This window comes from Glycine max, chromosome 5 (assembly GCF_000004515.6).
Source record: "Glycine max cultivar Williams 82 chromosome 5, Glycine_max_v4.0, whole genome shotgun sequence".
Lineage (NCBI taxonomy): Eukaryota > Viridiplantae > Streptophyta > Magnoliopsida > Fabales > Fabaceae > Glycine > Glycine max.
Window position 1 is genome coordinate 33,494,827 of NC_038241.2, and position 12,168 is coordinate 33,506,994.

The following is a 12,168-nucleotide window of genomic DNA, read 5'->3' on the forward strand; positions in this document are numbered from 1 at the left end:
TTGTCATGTTTGTTTGCATACAGTTAAAATGGTGCTTGTTAGATAAAATTTAATTTTGACATTAATAAATCATGTTTAGATTTTTTTTCATCTTCATAAATTAATTTCTAGTAAGTAAATTTGATTCAAGAGAATAACAAAATTTAACTTTCAAAATGGAGCAAGACGTGTAACTTAAGATTTTTTTAGAAAATATTCATATTTATACCTTAAAAGTAATTTCATAATATTATTAATAAAACTAAATATTCTAATTTTTTTTAAATATACGTACAAATTAATTTTAATATCGACTATTTTTAAAACTAATTCTTTACATTAACTTTTAAATTAAATTTATTAGCATTTAAAATAAATCAACCCTGTTACCCGTAGTGATCCCTAAGCCGACAGATTAATACTATGTTTGACGTGAATACCAAATAATAATGGTAAGAAATCATTTTCATTCATAAAATCCTAATCCTAATGGATATGTATATACATTTTACAAATTCGTTTTATTCATACCGACCCTCATAAAGTTATTTAAAACATTAAACAACATATAATATAATGTTTGATCGTGAAAAACAACGTGGACAAATACAAATAAATGTTAAATAGCTGCAAAGAATTTTAAATCATAAAAAACATATAATAAAAATTATAGAATTTAATATATTATAAATTTTTAAATCATAAAAATGTTTCTGAAATTATACTATATTTTTTTAATATTCACTCGTAATTTTGTCAACTTATAAAATAAATAAATGCCTTAGTACCAACATAATTTCTTATGAATTAACATTATAATTTTTTTTATATTGAATGTAAAGATAACACATCACATCATAAGTATGGAGTATCAAATTAACAATAGTTTTAAAGTATTTAATTTTATTTTTTTATTCCGTTACTTTATCCTTAAGATCTTAAAGTTATATTATAATTTTAAAAAAGAAAAACTTAATATATAGTATTAAGTGCCAATTATTTTTATAAATTAGTTAAAATAAAAATATGAATCTTGCTAAACTGTATTTTTAAGATATTGATTAAGAAATTAAAAAAAATATTTAACATAAAAATTATAAAAAAAACATAAAAAGTTTATAAACAGTATAATTTTATGTATTTTAATAAATTAAAAAGTTCTCCTTCTGTTTTTTAACCAATGGACACCCTTACTATTTGTGAAAAATATTTGATAAATGGTTTGGCGCAAAGCACGTGTCGTTTCATTGGGAAGCGAGCGTGACAAACAATTTCGTCTCGGGTGTTGCCCACCGCACGCAGCAATGCCATCAACACATTCATTCGCCACTTATCTCAATTCATCACACCGTCGCCTTGTGTCGCAAATATTAAAAAACCGTGAAACATGTGCTCAAATTATAATTAATAATAATAAATATTACAACTCCAAGGTACTTTTGCTTTCCCTGCCTACAAATAAGTTTGTTTTTGAGTAAAAGGTTGCAAGCATATATTTAAGATAAATGTTTTAACTTATTTTTATATGTTGAATATGTATAAAATTCAACTTAAATTCAAACATACTTTAACACTGTTTACCAGCCGAAGCCGATTTTTTTTGTGCTTTACGTGTTTAATTTGTGAGTGCTTTTCCAAATTCTTCAATCATATATGTGTATATATACATCTACCATCCTCCATTTTTTTTTCCTATGTGGTATTTGTTTACACGTTATCTTTACTTTTCTCTCTGTCACAGAACTCAATTCTCTCAAAGAATATAGAAGATGAGAAAGAATTGCAAGTTGGAACTTCGCCTTTTTCCTCCCTCCCTCTCCGATCTTCGCCCCATGTGAGTGGATTTTCTCTCTCTTTTCTTTTTAATTAAGGCTTTACTTTGTGAGTTCTGATATTTGTCTATATATATATATATATATATATATATGTATAATTTGCACAAAGCTTCTTTGGACTAATTCATGGTTCTGAGTTTTTTCTTTTGTTTTGAATGAAGGATGGAAGCAGAAGTGAGTGATAGCCCACAACAACAGGACCCTCACCATCAACAGCAACAACAACTACAACATCCGCTGACCATTTTCTATGATGGCAAGATTTGTGTCTCAGATGTCACAGAGCTTCAGGTATACATATATATGATCTTTTTGTTTATCACCATGAAATTTATTTCTTTATTTTCCATTTAATTAAAGTGTTCTCTTTCTCTATATTTTTTGGAAATTAATCTTGGAATACTTGTTGGGTGTAGACACCTTGAAAAAATAAAAAGAAGTAAGAGATAAATAATTGATATAATTGATGGTGTGATTTAAAAAAAAGAAAAGAGAAAAAGATGAAGAGTGTTTGGATTTGGGTAAGATGTTTACATTTGTAGGATGTCTTTTAAGATAGTCTAGGAAGGTAAAAAAACGTCTTGAAACCTAAATGGTTAGAGAACTTGTTGAATAAACAAGTTAAGATATATTATTAGAATATTATGATATTGTTTTAATGTAATTTATTTTTTATTTTAATTTCTTAAAATTAGCTAGATGATATATATATATATATATATATATATAGGATCATTATTCAGTTGTTATATCTTTTGGGTTATACAAGTGTATTCTTCCTTATCTACTATCATTAGCGAAAAATTATAAATGTCTATTTGATTTTCTTTATAATTTTAATGGTAAGTATTTTATAGTAAGTAGCTTTTATCTGACCAAAAAAAAAGTACGTAGCTTTATCAGTGTCCAACTTGTATTTTTTTAAGTATAACAAAGATACAGCTATTACTGCATAACATTTGGGTTAACCTGACATTCACAGGGGTAAATGATTAGGAAAATATACTTCGACACACACAAGTGCTAGTTAACATCCCGTGAGAGAGAAAAAAGAAAAAGAAAAATATAAATATAATAAATGATAGAATGTAAAAAGAGGTAGAAGAAAACATGAGATAATATTGATAGAATCTTTAAAATAAAGAAGTGTCCAATTACATTTCCCTAATTAATTAAACTATTGGGAATCATCCATCTCTGGAGACTTTCTATGGTCTCCTAATAATTTGGGAGATTTTGGTTAATTTTTTAACCAAACAAATTATATGTCATTTTTTTATTAATTATTTTTTTTATTTGTTCGAATTAGTCCTTTGGTTCTTGATTATTATTTTTTTAAAACTGTAACCTTTTTAAATTAAACAATGTAATTAAAGATAACTTTACAAATTTGAATTCTAATTTTTTTTAGTTACTTTCAATACTTTTTATAGAACTTATGCTTAAGAAATAATAATAAGAAATTTTATAATCAATGACTAATTTGAAAAGGCAAAAATAAATAATTAATAAAAAATCTCATATAATTTAATTGGTATTAACATTATCAAAACTCTCCAAATTATTGTGACTGTAGTATATTAGTTTCCTACTGTATCTCAGATGATACTGAGAGTTATGATTACCAATAATTACTCTATTAGAGTTTATTCAATTTATAATATGATGAGTAACTACTGTAACAAAATAGAATATTGACTACCCTAAGAGAGAATAAAGATATTTAGGGTACAAGACAAACGAAAGATATAAAAGGTAGAAGGTCGTATTATGACTATTTGACTGCTTAGTTAATATTGGGGTTCCAAGAAGTTTCGAGGTATAAAAGCAAAGACTCATTATTTGACCTAAAAAATTTGGACACAACGGTAGAACCGATCGGCACTTTTGTTGCATGTTTTTCTCGAGAAGTTTTCTTTTTGTCAAGTCACCTTATTTCATACTAGTACTTTATAAATAAAGAAAATAATAAATGAGTCGATAGTTAGTAGCCACGTAGTCTCACTATTAATTTAATTAAGGCGCAGAATATTCACATGGTGCATATATGAGTCGTGAGGTCAATTATTTGGATTATGAAAAAGAGTTGTAAGTGGGGTCATGTGTATTGCATGCAGGCCAGATCCATATTAATGCTAGCAAATAAAGAGACGGAGAGAAGGGTGATGACACCAACTGGGTCAGAACCATCTTCACCAATATTACTGCAATCACCTCATAATAACATGTATAGCCCCAGCACTGGACTTTCCATGAAAAGATCACTGCAGAGGTTTCTCCAGAAGAGGAAGAATCGTGTCCAAGAAACATCCCCATACCATCACTAGCTAATTAATTAAGTTAAATTATCAAAACCAAGGGGAAACAAATGAAAATTAATTTGGCTTGGTCGTTGGTTAGCTTGTTGCAAGACTATGATGAATGAAATGCCTTTTTTCCCAACACAGTTTGTGGATCAAGGGCTTGTAAATTAAGAGCGGCTATGATCGAAATCATACAACTTCTTCGTTAATATATATGGTTTCTTATGGGCGTGTTTGTGTATACTTTTTTTTTGGGGGGGGGGGGGGGGGGGGGGGGGGGGGGGTAAAAAATTAACCAAAGGGCTTTTTTTCAAAGAGAAAACAAAAGTTTAGTCCACCGACTATTGTTTTTCTCCCCCAAAAAAAAAACACCTTTTTCGGGAGGGATACTAAAAAAAATATTGTGTACCGACAACGAGTGTGTGTGAGAGCTTATACCCCTACAAAAATATTGTTCTTTTTTTTTATTTGATAAAAAAAATACTTTATGAGACCTTTGTGGGAGATATAAAATTTGTTTCTCACGAGAGAGAGAAAGAGAGAAAAAAAAATCTCTCTCACTATTTTTTTTTATTTCTCTTTATTGTGAAATTATTATACATATGATATATGTATATGTATATATATATATATATATATATATATATATATATATATATATATATATATATATATATATATATATATATATATATATATATATATATATATAAAATGATCTTTGTTGGATAAAGATTCATAAATCCTATTACATATATAGATGATATAGATGTGAATGCTATCATTGAACTGACTCAATTGAAAATTTTTAACCGTTAATATTGCCTTGATATGTTAATAAGGAATTCTCAAGAAGAAATATAGTAGTATTTGACCGGAGATTATCATAGTAATTAACAAATTATTTATTATGTTTTAATTTCAAATACCTAATGTCTTAAGGCACTAGTTGAATGATATTGAATATGATTCAATACTTATAGAATTGATGATTAATCAAGAAGGAATCCACACAACTCTTTGTCATGAGTTTGAGCTCTATCATAATTAAGACCTTGGCTAGTATAATATTGAATAAAAGAATAAAAGAGTTTCTTAAGTCATTCATTGATTAAATGTGTTACCTTATTAGAGTTTGCAATAATATTATACTCTAGAGTTAACTTGAGATATAAATGATGAAATAAAATATTACATTATTCTTTTATTGGTTCTTGAAGATAAAAAAATCATACTTCATTCTATCCGGACGTTAAGGAGTATTACCTTGATTAGTAAATTAATTATGATTAATTTATTACCAGTTTAGTATTAACCTACGGGGTCATAAACAAATAAGTGTTTCAATTTTTACAAAAGAAAATAATTTATTTGATAATTAAATTAGACAACTTAATTGAATCAAATAAATATTATAGTGGAATATTATATTATTTACTAGCACCAAGAATACAATTAATATAAAAAGAAAGTATTATTTTATAAATGTGAAAGTTGTCCATAAAATAAGAATAGGATTCTATTGTTACATATCGGGGTTACATAATATGATTAGTTATCATAAGTAGTCATGTAATTATTTGTGAATTATCTCTGTCTTATATTAGAAAGTTTCTTAAAATAAAAATATATGAGATAATTTTTAATTTTATAAAGGCTAAGAGATATGAAATTATTTTAAATAAATTTTTTCATTTTTTCTTCGAAAAAAGGCCCAAATTCATATTTGTTTCCCATAGAAGAATCTACCTGAGATCAAATTGGATCAAACAAAAATTAGAAGAAGAGAAAGAAAGTTTGTTATTTAGAGTTTCATTCATCAAAAAGTTAATAAGAGAGATTAATCTCGATGTGAATATACGCAGAATCTTCATAATATTCAAAAAATTTATATTCTAATAACTTATACCCTGATATGTGTTCATTTGATTTTTGTAATAATATATTTTAAATTCAAAATAGATCTCTTTTTTCTTACATATTTTTCAATCTAATTGACAATGCTTTTAATGTAAAACTTGTAAATTTAACTATTAAAACATATTATATATATGTGTGTGTTTTATAAATGTTGAATAAATTGAATATTTATAGTTGTATATAGTCTTACAGTTAATATTTTTTATATTTTGAAAATTATATTATACGTTTAAAATAAAATTAATTAATGAAAATATGAAATAATTTATAAATTATATGAAATGTTGTATAACTGATTTATTTAACTTGAATTTTCAAGTCAAAGAGTTATATTAATGAAATTTAATATTTATAAATTGTTTAAGTTAAACATAAATAATTTAATTTAGAATAAGTTAATTTCTCATGTTTGTGAGCACACACGTGCACATGTACATGTTTAGTGGATGTACGTGTGGGTGTGTGCACGTGTCTACTAATAATTGGAAAAATAATTAAAGTGATTATTTTTTATAATCTTTAATTTATAAATTCAAAGTGATATTTGCCGTGCCTGCAGTTTGCCTGAAGCTTACAAAATAGTTTTGCTGATCTTTTTTTTTTGGAAGTATTTATGGATATTTGTAGATACACAGTCACATAGATATAAAAAAAATAAATCCGGATGTGTAGTTTTTAAACAGGTGCTCAAGTGTATGTATGAATTTCTATCTAACGGAATGGGCAGCAAGTCAGCAAGTAGCTACTACGTGTGCCTATTCCACCTCATTGTCATCTCTAACGTTAACTCTAGTTTATAAAATTGTCATGATAATATCTGGTGCTAGTATTGATGATAGAAAATAAGAAGGGTATTAAGAACATATTCTTTTTAATAAATTATAAAATAAGAAGAAATAAACATTAAATATAATGTAAAACTCAAAAAAATTATTATTTTTAATAAATTTTAACTAATTGTTAGTGTAACACTAAATTATATATATATATAAACGAGGAAAGAAAGCATCGAGGAAAAAATATACACAAATGCAAAATTAGAAGCAATGTGAATATACATACTCAGGATACTGACCTGGCCTGTTTGCTTTTCCCCTATTATTGTGCAAAATGTTAATTTTATTTACGGTTTAAAAATTTAAAAGAATAAATACTAAAAAATATATGTATTTATAAAAGAATAATTTATAAGTAATTTTTTATATTCACTTAAAAATAGACATATTTAGTATTTATTCTTTTAATTTCGCAATGACTTTTCTTTCCTTTCCTTTCATTTTCTTATGATCGATTCTTTTCATCCCACAACTTCTCTCTCCTTTGAATGGATACCTTGCTTGTTTATGTGTAGTATGAGAAACACAAAAAGTAATTTAAATGAGCTGATAAGTACTTTCGAGTTTAGAAGCTTCAAATCGATCACATCTTCAGCTCCGCAAGAAAAAGTGTATATGTAGAGGGAAATGAGAACATATATACATTATATTTTGGAGTGTACGTATGTACAGTTATAACAAAGGTATATTCATGATATTAAATGTTATATTTTTTTATAAAAAAAATAGTTTTGGATTTTTTATTGCTTGCTCCAAGGTGTTCGTTGATATTTTTTTTCATAATTTTACTCTAAAAAGAGATACCATGATTTGTGACCTTTAATTATGAATTTGTACAATATTTCATAAGTATATATATATATATATATATATATATATATATATATATATATATAATAATAATAATAAAAATAGAGACTAAAAAAACAGAAAAAAAAATGTATATAAGATGGTCGATATACAAGAAAGATAAAAGAATATTATAAAGGAATTTTACAAATAATATATTAATCCTTTTAATAAGGAAACTTATATAGGAAGCAATTAATAAGAAGTGTAGGCGAAAGACTTGCTGAACCTTTGTAATCAAACTGCAATAGAACGTTTTTTAAAATTAAACCGTGCGGCTACGTTAAAATATCATTGTCCATTCTTCTTACTCAGCAATCTATAGATATTTTCCCAATAGTCGAAAATCCATAAACAATCAATGAATGGGGAACCATGTTTCCAACATGGACCATCTCGATCTTGAAAATGACGTTTGGGAACCATATTCCAATAACATGAAACACAACTTTAATTTGGCGTACTACCTTGATAAAGAGGATAGCATTTGAGGAACTGAACTACCTATCATTTGTTTGTACATATATGCTTAGCTTTCATTGATCTTAGGATTGAACGATGTGGCTAGATTCGTTAGTACTAAGCCATAAGCCCTATAACTAGAATATATCATAGGCTCTTCGTTGTTCAACCTGGTCACCAGTTTCAATATAAAGAAATCAGATTTTGAATAAACTGAGATTAAAATACAAGTGAATGGATATGAATATTTGGGTTTAACTAGTAATAGTTTCATATTTGAGTTTTGAATATATTGTAGTGTTAAATAGTCCTGATTGAAAAAGTTTTATTAGTTTGTAACTAGTAATGGTGCAACTACCATCATTTAATGTTCAGCATTCTTTTGACCCTAATACCCTATCCCATGCAACTATGCAAATATATGTCTTCTCTTACCTAAATCCCAGAAAGAAACAAAAAAAAAAAAGCTTTGCTTGGAGCATGACAGACGAATATTTTTACCAAAAAATATATTTATTTTTTAAAAGAAAACTTGCTGTTGTCTTCCTAAGTTACTCAACCATGCATGCTTGATAAGGTTTTGGCTCATTGTGTCGGGATAGATAATGAGGAAAGAGATCGGTGGAGTTTATTGTTAACTTGTGAGGCATGTGAAAATGGACAAATGGAGAGAATCTCGTGACACTCTTTGTTGGTTTCTTTCTTTTTCTTTTTTCTTTTTTCATCTTTGGCTATGTTGTGGGTATTTATTTTCTTCTGATGGAGGTATTTTCATTACAGGTTCACCATGGTATCATATAATTTATTTATTTCTTATCACTCTCTTTTTCAATCATCCAAACTTGTGGATAGAAATAATTTTTCCACAACTCATTTTCTTATTATTTTTAACCATTCAAACAATACTTTTTTTATCTTATTTTTCTTTTAATTTTATCCTTCATATTCTTTTCTTTTCTTTCTACTTTGTTTCTATTCCAAATTAAACAAAAAGCATTAGGAAAATGAAAACATACCTACATTTTGAGTGTACAGAGAAGAAGAAAGACAGAGAGAAAAATTTGGGGAAAAAAGAGAAAGGGCCAAATATGTTAAGCAATACAATAAAAAAAGAGAAAAACAAAAAAGATGAAATAATTTACATGAAATTTTGGTGAAATTTTTATTGTATGCGGGTCAATTTTAATGTCTTAAATACATTGATTAAATTTTTTTTAACAAAGACATATGCATAATATTAAATGTTATTGATAACTGCTAAATAATTGTATTGTTGATAATGAAAAATAAAGTAAAATTATCTTTAAAAATAATTATTTAGTAGTTATTTGTGTCTAATTATTAAGAATTGATGTTTTTTCAAATATTGGCTGCAGATATAAAAATTGGAGGGACTAAAAGCAAAAAGTTATAGGAATTATGCGCTAAGCCTGCAAGAAAGCACTGACGCTAAGCGCAAGAACGAGCACCCGCGCTGAGCGAGAAGAGCGCGCTAAGCGTGCGTACGAAGGCCCAAGTTCACTTTAGAAGCTATAAAAAGAGAGTCAAGCCAAGGGAAAAGGACACACCGAGTCTCAGAGCACTCTCACTGATACCCAAAGTCTGAGAACTCTTTCTTAAAGAATTTTCTTCTCTCTTTCACCATTTTCTCTATTCCCTTCTTTCATCCCTCCTTTTCCACCATTTCTTATACCTTTATTTCAGTGTGAGACCCTCATTGACCATGGGAGGCTAAACCCCTAGTTAGGGTCTGACAGACCTAAAAAGTCAAAGCGATGTATGATGTACTCCCTATTTATCAATGCAACATGTGTTTTATATCCTATTATCTTTTCTATTTATATTCCATGCATTATTCATCTTTACATTATTTTAGGGATTATGAGCTCAACAGAGGGTAACTCTTAATAAAAATATAAAGAAGATATGCATGTATCAGTTTTAGGGGGTTATGTGCTCGACAAAAGATAACTTCTAATAGAATAAAAAGAAAAGATATCATAAGAAAATCATTGCTAGACATAGGATGATAACTTTATGCCCATGCATTCAAGCACACATCTAGAATCAAGGTTTGATGCATTTTATCTATTAAATCTTTGCAAAGGCATTTGGGAGATAGGTAGGTAAAATAGGTTGTCATCGTGAGACATCAGGGACAAGTAATTGAATAGATGTGGGTAGGATAAATTCACCTAATTGATAAATAAAAAAATCCAAAAATCATACATCCTATGCAAACAAGGCATGCTAGGTCCTAACAATCGCATTCTATCAAATTCTCTAATTAATTCCTTTGCTCTCTATCATTTATAATTTCCTGTTATTGTTTACTATTCTTTCTTCTACACCTCTCTTTAATTATTTATTTTCTTATAAATTGAAAAGTATACAATAAAAGTACAACACAAAATCCCTGTGGAATTTGATACTCGGACTTTCAAGTTTTACTACTTGGACATTTGGTACACTTGCCAAACTGTTAACAATTATATTTTATTTTTTATTGCTTGCTTTAAGGATAGTCATTAATTTTCATAGTTATATTATAAAATAGTAAAAAAAAGTATAAATATTATCATACATTCACTTTTTTTTTCTTTCATATGCATTTTTTTTATTTTATCTCAAAATCACATCATTTATTATATCGTTACTTAATTTCTCTCTCTTCTTATTCTTTTCTTCTCTCCATCTCTCTTCTTTCCACCATATGCCAAATTTAAAATGTATATATGAGTTTCAATACCCATTAAAAAAGATACCATGATCTAGGATATTACAAAAAAAATTACATTTGTAAGTACAGGAAAGACAGGCAGAACCTCTGTATCACACTCAAGTTAAACGTGTTCAAAATTGCACTTTGTCGCATCATTGTGTTAGTGTCACTAACCCCAAATCCATAAACCACCAATGGATTGGGGTATATTTTTCATGAACCTTGAACATATGGAAATCTTGTACATTGTTGGTTCTATTTCAAAGTGACAGTGACACATCTCTTGAAAATGACATTTGGGAACCATGGTTACAAACGAAACACAACTCTTAAGAATATGAGGATAACATTTGAGGAATTGCACTACCTAGCTATATATCATTTGTTGTACATATATGCTTAGCTTTCATTACTTATTAGGATTGAACAGTATGGCCAGATTCGTAAGTAATGTAAGTTATAATTAATTATAATATATTATAGGTCCTTCGTGTTGGGTATCAAAATAACAAAGTAATAACTCAACTAAAATAAGAGATGAGAAAAGAACATCTAAAATCACAATGGGCAAGAAATTTTTTTATTAAGTGGAAGAAATTACAACCACCAATAGAACCTAAAAGGAAAAATTAATTTCTCTCCTAATTTATCTCATGGTAACTTGGTAAATAAAAAAAGGAAGAAGAAAAAGTTTGGGATGCTAAACAAGGGACTACCAAGGCTCCTTTTATAGCAACAAAGTAAAAACTCAAAGGAAGAACCCACCGATGTGGGACTTTTGCACTTCCGCTTCCAACAATTCTCCCACTTAAAGATTATGATTGATTAAATCATATCTTCACACCATTCTTTCTTGCTAGCTATTCCATGTTGCTTACATTTTCAATAGGCCATAAGAGGATCGACACCATGTAAATTTGTCAATGTTGACTGGCTTTGTCATAACATATGCTAGGTTGTCATTGATGTGAATATTTTGCATGTCTACACTACTTCTTTCTTCTACTACTTCTCGAACAAAGTGGTATTGAACTCCTATGTGTTTTGTCCTAGAATGAAAGGCTGGATTCCTTACAATGTACAAGGCACTCTGGTTGTCACAATAAACAATAGTCTTTTGTTGCTTGTGCCCAAGTTCCTCCAATAGCCTTTAATAGCTTCTTACATGCCTCGATAGCTGCCATTTATTCAACTTTTGTAGTAAACAAAGCTACAACAGTCTGTAATTTGGATAACCAACTCATTGCCCCTCCTACAAGTGT

General features: G+C 27.9%; 1 protein-coding gene across 2 annotated transcripts; it reads left to right on the plus strand.

The window, feature by feature from the left end:
- Positions 1 to 1,459: 1,459 nt before the first annotated feature.
- LOC100781356 (protein TIFY 5A) lies at positions 1,460 to 4,363 on the plus strand. Of its 2 annotated transcripts, XM_003524815.4 has the most exons (4): positions 1,460 to 1,601; positions 1,721 to 1,813; positions 1,976 to 2,105; positions 3,932 to 4,363. In XM_003524815.4, exons 2-4 carry the CDS (start codon positions 1,749 to 1,751, stop codon positions 4,139 to 4,141), a joined length of 405 nt encoding a protein of 134 aa, XP_003524863.1. In that variant the 5' UTR covers positions 1,460 to 1,601; positions 1,721 to 1,748; the 3' UTR covers positions 4,142 to 4,363. The 2 variants fall into 2 exon arrangements, with proteins under 2 accessions (XP_003524863.1, XP_040871420.1); XM_041015486.1 differs by lacking the exon at positions 1,460 to 1,601 and having other exon boundaries at positions 1,664 to 1,813.
- Positions 4,364 to 12,168: the final 7,805 nt, after the last annotated feature.

Bases quoted from the DNA above. Each gene is read 5' to 3' on its own strand.
- LOC100781356 (XM_003524815.4), top strand. From the start codon at position 1,749: ATGAGAAAGAATTGCAAGTTGGAACTTCGCCTTTTTCCTCCCTCCCTC. The intron at 1,814-1,975 runs GTGAGTGGATTT...TTTTGAATGAAG, and splicing joins CTCTCCGATCTTCGCCCCAT to GATGGAAGCAGAAGTGAGTG. The intron at 2,106-3,931 runs GTATACATATAT...TATTGCATGCAG, and splicing joins CAGATGTCACAGAGCTTCAG to GCCAGATCCATATTAATGCT.